The sequence below is a fragment of the Myotis brandtii genome, unplaced genomic scaffold (assembly GCF_000412655.1).
Source record: "Myotis brandtii unplaced genomic scaffold, ASM41265v1 scaffold266, whole genome shotgun sequence".
In the NCBI taxonomy this organism is placed as follows: domain Eukaryota; kingdom Metazoa; phylum Chordata; class Mammalia; order Chiroptera; family Vespertilionidae; genus Myotis; species Myotis brandtii.
In genome coordinates this window covers 1,809-13,895 of record NW_005360124.1, presented here as the reverse complement: position 1 = coordinate 13,895, position 12,087 = coordinate 1,809, and the positions used below count along the sequence as shown (strand labels likewise).

General features: G+C 46.9%; 2 protein-coding genes across 3 annotated transcripts in view; one reads left to right on the top strand and one right to left on the bottom strand.

Annotated features, from left to right (window-relative positions):
• The window catches only part of DAPK1 (death-associated protein kinase 1), a 164,173-nt gene extending 154,499 nt beyond the window's left edge, over nt 1–9,674 (top strand). Inside the window, exons 23-27 of one of the 2 annotated variants that reach the window (XM_014541237.1) lie at nt 1,246–1,384; nt 2,954–3,074; nt 5,195–5,383; nt 7,127–8,355; nt 8,845–9,249. In XM_014541237.1, coding sequence (XP_014396723.1) covers nt 1,246–1,384; nt 2,954–3,074; nt 5,195–5,383; nt 7,127–8,355; nt 8,845–8,878 — 1,712 coding nt within the window. In that variant the 3' untranslated portion in view covers nt 8,879–9,249. Of the gene's footprint in view, nt 1–1,245; nt 1,385–2,953; nt 3,075–5,194; nt 5,384–7,126 lie in introns of both variants that reach the window. The other variant, XM_005868255.2, reaches the window with a different exon arrangement.
• On the bottom strand, nt 9,253–12,075 carry CTSL (cathepsin L). Its single transcript, XM_014541238.1, has 3 exons — nt 11,899–12,075; nt 11,367–11,529; nt 9,253–9,373 (listed from the first exon to the last, which is right to left on the bottom strand). The coding sequence occupies exons 1-3, from the start codon at nt 12,067–12,069 to the stop codon at nt 9,270–9,272; spliced, it is 438 nt and encodes a 145-aa protein (XP_014396724.1). The 5' UTR covers nt 12,070–12,075; the 3' UTR covers nt 9,253–9,269.
• Nucleotides 12,076–12,087: the final 12 nt, after the last annotated feature.

Sequence of the window (12,087 nt, the reverse complement as noted above, 5' to 3'; positions counted from 1 at the left end):
ATAGCTGGGCTTTATACATAAGTATTCCATATAGGTCCTCAGTCCAAGAAAAGCCTTCATTTCTTCCACTGTGGCATCCTTGAAATTTTTGGCATTGTAGGAGTTGGGCTTTGCTATATGCAATTGGTGGGCCCGGAGGTTGGTTTTCTCTGTCAAATTTTGCCAGAAAGTATCATCCAAAAACAAGGATAAAAAGTCAATTGGTTCACTCTCCTCTGTGATAGATCCAGGAATGTTCACTGGGCCTTTTCCATCCTCAGTGAAATTCAGATCTGTATTTGGTGATACAAAATTCCTTGTCCAACCTTCATCACCACCTAGATCTCCCCCATCAGCTGTTTGAGGGACACGCCCCCCTTCTCTTACTATCGATCTAGCTCTAGATCTATAAGGTTCAAGATTCTCCTCATCACTCAAGCTCTCACTGTCTGTGTCACTTGAACTGGAAACGTATTCTTGATGAAATTCTGACTCCTCAGAGTCTGAATCAACCAAAGTATCGATCACCTGTTGGACTGTGATAAGCCTAGACCTACTTCGCTTTCCTGTTGAAGTGCTTGGTTCATCAGCCGCTCGTTTCATTGTGAATTTTCAGAATTTTTTCACGTCAAACCACACAAAGTCAATTCAAACACATGGGGGCAGACATTTGCAATGGCTAACCATGAGGTTTGACCACGATTGGTTGGTTATTTTTAGTTTGCGACGCATTTTTTTCACGTACTAGGCAAAGTATCGAAAATTAGGTACAGCGGTATAGCGGCAGATTCAGAAATTACCGAAAAATCGGTACAGCGGTCTGGTAGGGTTAAACACTCCCCGAAGCGAGAGGCGTCTGTGTGAACTGCAGTTTCCCTTCTGAGTCATTTCTGGGGCGTCCCTGCATCCAGGGGCTTTCTTTGGTCTTTTAAAGGGTGACCCGGTCAGAGGTTAGATCTCCCTTCACCCTGCAAGCCGGGCCCATTTGGAGATAGATTTGAGAAGCTGCCTTGTGTTCTGTGGTCATTTCTGGTCCATTTGTGAGCATCTTTCTGCCAGGCCCAGAAAACAGGCTCATTCTGTTACTGGCAGCCCACAGCCCAGAGGTTACAGTGCGCGGCAGGCATGTGGCCTCGCGTCCTCAGGCAGGTTGCACATCCTCCTGGAGAGACAGAGGGGAGTGAAGCCAGCTCACCCCACCACACCTGGGGAGAGAGGCAGCCAGGAAGGGGGGCCCGCCTCTGAACCTGTGCTCTCCGCCCCCAGCCTTCGGCGGCAAGCTGAAGAACCCACTCCGCGTCGTCCTGGTGGCCACGCACGCCGACATCATGAACGTTCCCCGTCCGGCTGGAGGCGAGTTTGGATACGACAAAGACACGGCTTTGTTGAAAGAGATCAGGAACAGGTAAGGAAGAGGCAGCCACGGGGTCCGCGGGGCTAATACAGCCGAAGGCCTGTGAACTAGGGAGAGGAGTTAGAGAAGTAAAGGCCTCTTTCCTTGGTGGCCTTTTTGTTGTATTTTTCATTTTTATCAAAGCAATGAATACACATATTACAAATCAAACAAGAAAATAACACAGAATAAAAAGCAACAGCCTCCTAACTTCTTTCATCACCTCCTGGTACCACTGCCTTTTAGTTGTTTTATGTGGGGTTTTTTTCCAGTTTATTGAGGCATCATTGACAGATACGATTGTAAGATATTTAAAGTATACATTGTGGTGATGTGACACGTATTTACATTGTGAAAGGATTCCCACCACCTAGTGAATTAAAACATCATTATTCACCTCTCTCTCTCTCTCTTTAATATGTATTTTTATTGATTTCAGAGAAGGGAGAGGGAGAGGGAAACATCAATGATGAGAGAGAATCATGAATCAGCTGCCTCCTGCATGCCCCACACTGGGGATCAAGCCTGCAACCCGGGCATGTGCCCTTGACCGGAATAGAACACGGGACCCTTTAATCTGCAGGCCGATGCTTTATCCACTGAGCCAAACCAGCTAGGTCTCTCTCTTTTTGATGAGAACATTTAAGTTCTACTATGTTAGGAAATTCTAACTGTAAAATGCAGTGTTGTCAACTATGGTCACCATGTTATACATTAGATCCTTAGTTCTTTTAGTTGTCTGAGCTGTCAGGGTTTTTTTATGACTATCTATTGATACCACTGATCAATATTTATCAAAATACTGGGTTATGAAATTCACTCAGGGTGTCCTGACCAACTCTCTGAAATGGGGTGGGGAGGAGTCCAACAGAGAATAGCAGAATGCACTTAATGTCCAGTAGTTGTGCAAAGCTTTTGTTTCCCTTATAAATATGGATGCGCACAGGGTCACCTGTTAAAAATACAGAGCAGGGCAAAAGTCGGCCTACAGTTGTTCATATGGAAAATAATACAACAATTAGTAAATAATAATAATGCAAGAATAAACTCTGTGTTTTGCACACTCACAGCTGTAAACCTACCTTTTTTTCTACTTAGTACCTGTCAACAGAAAACTTGAACCTGCAGCTCTGTGCAATGTGCTAGTAACTCAACTCCTCTCAACTGAAGACATTACCTCTTTTCTTCCTGATATGAAAATAGGGCTTCTGCTAATGTTTTTAGATCTGAGTTGTAACTTTCATGCTCATCCCTCTGTTCTTACTCTATCAACTGCAACAGCATCTCTTCTCGTAACCTGTAAGGTGAGCCTCACCTTTCCTGCATCAGGGCAGCTGATATCTTTCTGCACCGTCTTCCTGCCATTTTGTGGGGCCCGAGGTGCCTGTCCGAATGCCTAGAAGCACACGGGTGTCTCCAGGCCTCTGCTCCCGTGTGACCTTACAGAGCCCGGCGGACAGCAGGGAGGGGCCCTCTGAAGGTTGCCAGGACTTCCTGGCCTCCGACCAGCCTTGGGCCCGGCCGAGGGAACACCTGGCGAGACCACGTGGCTCTGATGAGGCTCCTACGCTTCCCTCCTAGGTTTGGGAATGATCTTCACATTTCAGATAAGCTGTTTGTTCTGGATGCTGGGGCTTCTGGGTCGAAGGACATGAAGGTACTTCGAAATCACCTGCAAGAAATACGGAGCCAGATTGTTTCCGTGAGTATGCGTGCCTGCGAAGGGCAGGAACCCCCCTCTGCCCAGCCACCCGGTGACCCCTGGAGGTGGACTGCCCTCTTGGTTTGGTTCAGTTTTCAGGGAACCTAGTGCGAGGTGGCTGCATGGACATGTTTTTATCTATTGCTCTGGGTCGAGGAAGAAAGAGCAGAGAGAAGGAGATGGCCACGAGGGGAAGGGGTTGTTATGGACAAAGTGGGCCACCTTAGAGTGGAGGAAATTCTGATAGTTTTAGTGGTTTGTTTAAAATTGCTTTTTACACATTGCAAAAGAATTCAGAAGTGACTTGAGTGAAGAACCATATGGTTTCCCTCATATATGGGATATAAAATAGAAGGCAACAAATGATCTAACAAAACAGACTCAGACACAACAGAAAGGTGGTTAGCAGAGGGGGAGGGGGTTGGAGGAGGATGAAGAGGGCTAAAGGGGTCAAACTTATGGTAACGGTGGTGGGAGGAGACTAGATTTTGGTGGTGATCACACAGTGCAATATATAGATGATATGGTATAAATTTTACTACTAAAACAAAGTGTTATTAACCAATGTCACCCCAATGAACTTAATAAATTTTTAAAATACATGATACAACCTAGCTGGTTTGGCTCAGTGGATACAGTGTCAGCCTGCAGACTGAAGGGTCCCAGGTTTGATTCCAGTTAAGGGCACATGCCCAGGTTGCAGGCTCGATTCCCAGTAGGGGGCGTGCAGGAGACAGCTGATCAATGATTCTCTCTTATCATTGATGTTTCTATCTCCCTCTCTGAAATCAATAAAAATATATTTAAAAATTATACACACACACACACACACACACTCACACTCACACACACACACACCCAGCGCACAAATTTTTGCATCTTGAAAGGAACTGTGGGCTGCGAGGCTGCAGTAGGCACAGGGAGGGTCTCGGCCCATCCTCCGCACCCCCGCCAGGCCTCTCCAGCCGCAGCCCTGCTCCCACGAACTGACCCCACTCACACCCGCTGACCGCGCGGAGCGATTGGAGCCAGTGCCAACAATGCGTGCAAGCGGGGCCAGCACTGTCAGCAGGTGCGAGCGGTGGCTGCTGCCCTGATCACCCCTCAGGAGCAGGGGGAGGTGGAGAAGCCCTCAGGAGCGATCAGGCCAGCAGCCACCACTCATACCTGCTGACGGCACCGAGCAATCAGGACTGGCACCAGGTGCTGGCAGCAGGTTCGAGCAGCAGCTGCTGCCCCCGATCGCCCCTCAGGAGCAGGGGGAGGTGGAAAAGCCCTGAGGGGTGATCAGGGCCAGCAGCCACCACTCACACCCACTGACAACATCAAGCAATTGGGGCCAGCACCAGGCCCTGATAGCGGGTACAAGCGCCAGGCAGGACCACAGCATGCGGGAGCAAAGAATTTTCAGTAACCACCAGAGGCTCGCCCCAATGACAGCAACCAGTGCCCCACACTGGTCTGGCGCCCCCGCTCACCTGCTCCACCATCCCCTTGTGGCCAATGCCCACCATGTCCCACGCGCACCCTCTGGTGGTCAGCACACGTCATAGTAACCAGTTGTTTGGTTGTCCCGCCATTTGGTCTATTTGCATATTAGGATTTTCTATATATAGTTGATGATACAAAAAAGCGACTTGTGAAATATTTTAAAAATGCAGAAAGGTAGAAAAAAATTCAACATTTGTTTGAAGGACATAAAATAATAAACAAATGGAATGGGACTGTGTTTTTGGGGTGTGGCACAATGTCCACTTCACACACCCTCCACTCCTGAGGTCAGGCAGATCAAACTTGCCTGTATCCTGGGCATTTTGTGTGTGTTTTTTAATAAGGAGTGGAATTTAGCTGACCTAAAAGCTACTGTCCACCAGGGGCCAGCCTCATGAATGATAGGGTGCAGGGGATGGCTGCTTTGGCTTTTAATTAGGAAGGTGTGGTTGGGTAGATGAGTCTGTAGCAGACTGATTTATTTAATCAAGTTAAAAGATTAAAAACCCATTTCAAGCCAATACCAAGAATTAGTCTAAATTGAAAACTTTCAACAGTCCGCATGAAAACCCGGTCTCCTGCTGAGTCCCCACAGCTGTAAATTGACCAGTCGTGTCTGCATGTTCTAGGTCTGCCCTCCGATGACTCACCTGTGTGAGAAAATCATCTCCACGCTGCCGTCCTGGAGGAAGCTCAATGGGCCCAACCAGCTGATGTCACTGCAGCAGTTTGTGTACGACGTGCAGGACCAGCTGAACCCCCTGGCCAGCGAGGAGGACCTCCGGGGCATCGCCCAGCAGCTCCACAGTGCCGGCGAGGTGAGGGCTCTGCGGGCCAGGCAGGGCTCCAGGTGTCAGGGCAATTGAGTTTGGGAGCTTTCCCTCTTCAGATCTGAAGGATAGGTATTAATTCTTTGAACACTTAGTGGAATTCACCCGTGAAGCCTTCTAGTCTTGGAATTTTATTAGTTGGGAGTTTTCTGATTACTGAATCAGGAAGAAGCAGAAAATATGAACAGACTGATTACTAGAAACAACACTCAGTCTTGGAAGATTCTGTTTCTAGGAATTTATCCATTTCTTCTAGGTTGTCACATTTGTCGGTGTATCATTGCTCATACTGTCCTCCTACAATCCTTTGTATTTCTGTGGTGTGGGTTGTCTCTTCTCTATCCTTTTTGAATTAATTTAGGCCCTTTCTCTTATTTTCTTGATGAATCTGGCTAAAGGTTTATCTATTTTGTTTACCTGTTCAGAGAACCAGCTCTTAGTTTTATTGATCTTTTCTATTATTTTTTTAGTCTCTATTTCATTTATTTCAGTTTGCTGGCTCATTCATCTGCATCAATTAATCTGTTGTTGATTCCCTTTAGTGTTTGTTTGTTTTTTTTTCATTTCAGTTACTGTGTTCTTTAGGTCTAATTGGTGTGTGTGTGTGATTTTAAGAATATGTTTATTAACGCTGGGACATGAAGAAGCAAGAAGGGATTAGCATAGCCATAGAAGAAGCAACAAGAGACCGTAGGCGGGGCTGCTTTGTTCTCTAGGAACATTATGGGAAAGAAATGAGCCAAGGCAGGGCTGCTATTGGCTCAATGAAAAGTCAGAGAAAAGGGGGCCTTTGAGTCAGGTTCAGGGGACAAGCTGCTGGTCCCCATTGCTCCCCTGGTTGCAAGTCGCTAGGCACCCTTAGAGTTTAGGAAAGAAAGTCATGGACATGCTCCCAGGAGGGCCCTGATTGTTTGTTTTTTCCTGTCAGTTGAAGTTCTCACTGAGTTCATCTAGTCTTTTCCCAAGTTCATTGAGCAGCCTTATAGCCAGTGTTTCAAACTCGTTATCTGGTAGATTGCTTGTCTCCATTTCATTCAGTTCCTGGCTTTCATTTGGAACATATTTTTCTGTCTCCTCATTTTAGCTGTCTCTCTGCGTTTGTTTCTATGAATTAGGAGAAACAGCACAGCTGGCGTGGCCCAGTGTTTGAGCATCAACCTATGAACCAGGAGGTCACAGTTCACTTCCTGGTCAGGGGACATGCCCAGGTTGTGGGCTTGATCCCCAGTAGGGAGCATGCAGGAGGCAGCCAATCAATGATTCTCTCTCATCATGGATGTTTCTATCTCTCTCTCCCTCTCTAAAATAAAAAAACAAACAAGATTTTGGCCTGTATTTCCTAAAGAGGACATTTTCCCACATAGCCACAATATAATTAATAATCCCATTCTGGACACATGTGCCAATAATTTCTCTTATAGCTGGTTTTACTTATTTATGTATTTATTTTGGAACAGAATCTAGTCAAAAATCACTCATTCCATAGCTGTCATCTCTCACATTTTATTTTGTTTTTTTAAGAGTCCACGGTCTTTTCAAAATTTCTCTTCTCAAGCTGGCTTTTGGCTTAGTAATTGATATTTGAGAGCCAGCCATACTAATGATGCAGGAGTCATTCCTTGCAACATCTGCTCAGATATTGTCACCGCTCAGGCCTGTTTGTTCTGTGAGCCAGCTGGTGCCTGTTCATTTAGGTTCCTCTGTGTGACTTGTCGTTGTCTCCTGTGGCAGATCAACATCATGCAGAGTGAAACGGTCCAGGACGTGCTGCTCCTGGACCCCCGCTGGCTCTGCACCAACGTCCTGGGGAAGCTGCTCTCCGTGGAGACCCCGCGGGCCCTGCACCATTACCGGGGCCGCTACACCATGGAGGACATCCAGCGCCTGGTGCCCGACAGTGACGTGGAGGAGCTGCTGCAGATCCTCGATGCCATGGACATCTGTGCCCGGGACCTGAGCAGTGGGACCATGGTGGACATCCCCGCCCTGATCAAGACGGACAACCTGCACCGCTCCTGGACTGACGAGGAGGACGAGGTGATGGTCTACGGCGGTGTGCGCATCGTCCCCGTGGAGCACCTCGCCCCCTTCCCGTGCGGCATCTTTCACAAGGTCCAGGTGAACCTGTGCCGGTGGATCCACCAACAGAGCGCCGAGGGAGACGCAGACATTCGCCTGTGGGTGAGCGGCTGCAAGATCGCCAACCGCGGGGCCGAGCTCCTGGTGCTCCTGGTCAACCACGGCCAGGGCATCGAGGTCCAGGTGCGCGGGCTGGAGACAGAAAAGATCAAGTGCTGCCTCCTGCTGGACTCGGTGTGCAGCACCATCGAGAACGTCATGGCCACCACGCTGCCAGGGCTGCTGACGGTGAAGCATTACCTGAGCCCCCAGCAGCTGAGGGAGCACCACGAGCCCGTCATGATCTACCAGCCCCGGGACTTCTTCCGGGCGCAGACCCTGAGGGAGACCTCGCTGACCAACACCATGGGTGGGTACAAGGAAAGCTTCAGCAGCATCATGTGCTTCGGCTGTCACGACATCTACTCACAGGCCAGCCTGGGGATGGACATCCACGCGTCAGATCTGAACCTCCTGACGCGGAGGAAACTTAGTCGCCTGCTGGACCCGCCCGATCCAATGGGGAAGGACTGGTGCCTTCTCGCCATGAACTTGGGCCTCCCTGACCTCGTGGCCAAGTATAACACCAACAACGGGGCTCCCAAGGAGTTCCTCCCGAGCCCAGTCCACGCCCTGCTCCGGGAATGGACCTCCTACCCCGAGAGCACGGTCGGCATCCTTATGTCCAAACTTCGGGAGCTGGGGCGCCGAGACGCGGCAGACTTTCTACTGAAGGCGTCCTCTGTGTTCAAAATCCACCTCGATGGCAACGGCCAGGAGGCCTACGCCTCGAGCTGCAACAGTGGCACGTCTTATAATTCCATTAGCTCGGTCGTGTCCAGGTGAGGGCAGCTTTGGCTTGGGCAGGGTGTCTTCAAACTGCAAAAGCAAGGGGGATTCAGCCATCTTTCACACCTGAGATTCCAGATGCACCCCTTCCTATGCCCCCCTCCCTCCTGAAGGGCGCCCCTCTCCCTCCCGCTGCACCTCTTTCTCTGCTACTTCCTCCCTCCTTCCCTCCCCCCCTTCCTCCCTCTCACACATTCCATTGTGAGTGAACGGTCTGTTCAAGAGCTAATCATACCCGTTCGTTTGGCCATTTGAGAAGCTAGTGTCCCTCCTCTCCCTGTTCTGGACTCCATCTCTCAGCCTCTAGTACCTTGCTTCTGACTGATAATTTTACTGGAATCCCTAACTTTTCAATGAAAACATTTTTAACGATTATATTGATTGTCCTTTAAATAAAAAACGCACATTTATCCAAAATGTGCATTTCATACTCTTCTTTGTTATATTATCATGTCCTCAGCTTATCTTTTTTATATTTATAGGAAAACCCCTCATGTATGGACTCCCACTGTATGATTTATAAATAGACAATATGTGAGTGCCTTTTGCAGACGAGGGTGTGTTTGAAATCATCACGTCAGCCAGGAGCTGTCCCGAAGGAAACGCTCCCCTCTGCTCCTTGCTGTATGCTGATCATCGCCAGAGGTGCTTCACCCTCCGATTTGCGTTGGGTTTTTTCCCCGGCAATTTTTGTGTTTTATTTGGCAAGGAAAGGGGAAAAAGGAATCCTCCTCTAGAGTGATTTCATGGCCAGTGTTGTTGCTACGATGACATGTATTCGTTAGCTTTTGTTTAAACGTCAATGTGAACGTCCACGTGGAATCGACAAACTGTGGCGCTTTATCATTCCCTCTCATCTCAGGTAGAAGGCTGACAGTTGTAGGGCTACGAAGATCTGTGTGAGAACTCAAAACCCCCGACTCACGGTTTGTGGCAGTCCGTTGTCATTTGTGCATAGCAGACGGTTTTCCACATTGAGATCCTGGTTTGATAACTTCCTGTACTTGAAATCTACAAAAGAAAATAAAGGAAGCAAGTTTTCTTGCAGTGACTTTCAATTGTGATAGAGTTTTAAATCCATACGGGGGAACATGTCCTAATTCTTCTGTCCTGAGAAGCATGTAATTTTAATGTTATATCATATGTGTGTGTGTATATATATATATATATATATATGCAGTATGTATATACATATATATTAATACAAGTATTTTTACTTAATCTATGAGATAGTAAAGAAGGTCATTTGTTTTTCTTTTTGTTGGTTTTTTTTCCCTTTTTTTTTTTAAATAAACTATTGCTTGTTGCATTAGTTTGTCTTTAGTTGGTCTTTAATTCAAAAGGAATTCTTTTCCTTTGCTTTGTTTTTACTTACCTATGCCGCATGTGGTGGGACAGACGAATCTATAATCCAGAAAGTCATGAAACCTAAACTCCCAGGTCTGGAAAACAACCCAGCTTAATTATGACTACAATTAGGAATGGTGCGGGGAAGAAAAAGAGCCCAGCTGATTTTCACATTTGTCCTCACTTCAAAGCAGTGGTTCTCAACCTTGGCCGCACATTAGAATCACCTGGGAATCTTTTTAAAATCCTGATTTCTGGGCCTCATCCTCAGGAAATTCTGTTTCTTTGTTACTAATGTTGTGGCCCCACCCCATAACAAAGAAACAGAATTTCCAGAGGATGAGGCCCAGAAATCAGGATTTTAAAAAGATTCCCAGGTGATTCTGATGTGCAGCCAAGGTTGAGAACCACTGCTTTAAAGGAAAGAGACTCCTGCCATTTTCCCTTGGGTGAACCAAAACAACAACAACACACACACAAGTGGAATCATTTAGACTCAGCAATGGGGAGACAACGGAAGCTTTCCGTTTCTATACAAACGTGAGGGGACGGTGCCCTGCAGGAGCAAGAGGAAACCTGCTGGAAAAGATAACTTCCTGCCCTTCTTTAAATCTGAACCAACTAGAAACTCGGGTTCTGACCTGCATAGCAGCTGAGACACAGAAGCTCTACGTGACCAAAGCCTGTATTTAGTAAAATCTCATGATTGCTTTAAAAAAATGGGCAAAGAAAAAATATTGAAGGAGGAAGACTAAACCAGTAACAATGGCCCTGGATGGTTTGGTTCAATGGATAGAGTGCCAGCCCTTGCAGTAAAGGGTCCTGGGCTCAATTCCAGTCAAGGTCACAAACCTCGGTTGCAGGCTCAATCCCAATCCTGGGTCACTTGATGTGTGTCTCTCACATCAATGTTTCTCTCCATCTCTCCCGCTCTCTCTGTAAGTAAATAAATAATAAAAAGGTAACAATGATTGCCCAAATTATTCACAATAAACATGATTTACTTTTTAAAAAAACATGATTTACTTTTATAATAAAAAAAGAATTAATGAAATTAAAATAAAACCTACATATAGGCATGCTTAGGAAAGATAACACAAATCGAAACTGTGGTTGCCTTAGGAGACTGGGACCTCGTTTTCTTGTGGTCAACTCCCTCCTAATGCCAACTCCATTCTTTTCTACTTCAAGAGCACTTTACACCCCAGGGATATAGTATCAGGCAGCCAGGACCCGGAGGCAAGAGGTTTGCCTCTGGCAGCATCAGTATGTAAAATCCGAGGAGCCCTGGCCAGTGTGGCTCGGTTGGTTGGAGCAGCATCCTGTACACCTAAAATCCCAGAGGATTCTGACCGGTCCAGAGTTAAGTTAGGGTTTTTCAAAATGCTGACACGCAGAGCTCAAAAGATTCGCCATCACTGAGCTATACCAATCAAATTATGTAGCCATTTAAATATATTTACAAAGTGCTTAAAAACATGAGGATACAGCTCAAGTAATGTCAAATGGAAACACCTGGGAAAGATATTGTGCGTGCACAATGAACAATGATAAATCCACACACCCAGAAAGTATGCAAGCCAAAGAGTGAATCTTGCTTTAGGTCACAGTGGTTTTCCAGTTCTTCTGCCTAAATTTCTACATAGACCATGCTTACCATCTTCATAGAACTGGAATCTAAGATGGCTTGCATCTATAGCCACCGAGGTGGGCCCCTCGGTTGCCACTGCCTTCATGAGGGCACTCTCCTGCCCAGGAACGTCCACGAAGCCGGTGTCATTGGCAACAGAGTCCTCGGGCCTGTATCTGCAGGGTCCAACCTTTAAAGGTAAAGGGGAAGAGATCTCATTACTAACCCACCTCCCTGGAAGCATGAGTTTCAGGCAGGAGGCAGCTTCATGATTTCCAGGTTACGTCTGTGAAATGCTATTGGCTGTTTTGAAAATGAAAAACTAGCTGGTGTCTATTCATTGAGACGCTGTGGGTCTATCTCTCCATAAGAAGTGTTTCACTATGAAGAAAAAAGTGCTGTATTTAGAATGGTATGTATGTCTCCATGTAACACAGAAATAAGAACTGTGAACATCCCAAACAGAACTGTTCAAGGCTGACATATTTTAATGAAAGTTCTGACGGTTTACATATAGACAGTCTAAAAGGAATGACATAAAGATAAGAGCTTTGCTTACCGTTGCTTGATATGGATAGGACTCCTCTGAGTCCAGGCCCCCGTTGGACTTCACATACTGGAAAGCATTATCCATTCGGCCACCATTGCAGCCCTTATTGCCTTGAGCCTGAGAGCAGTCCACAAGGTTCTGCTCACTCAGTGAGATAAGTTTGCCAGTTTTCCGGAACATCTGTCCCTCAAGGGCACC

What these genes read in the sequence shown, in the direction of transcription:
- CTSL (XM_014541238.1), bottom strand. Translation starts at nt 12,069, where the DNA reads ATGTTCCGGAAAACTGGCAAACTTATCTCACTGAGTGAGCAGAACCTT. An exon ending in CCTATCCATATCAAGCAACG is followed by an intron (nt 11,530 to 11,898) that starts GTAAGCAAAGCT and finishes TTACCTTTAAAG; the next exon opens with GTTGGACCCTGCAGATACAG. An exon ending in ATTCCAGTTCTATGAAGATG is followed by an intron (nt 9,374 to 11,366) that starts GTAAGCATGGTC and finishes TTTCTTTTGTAG; the next exon opens with ATTTCAAGTACAGGAAGTTA.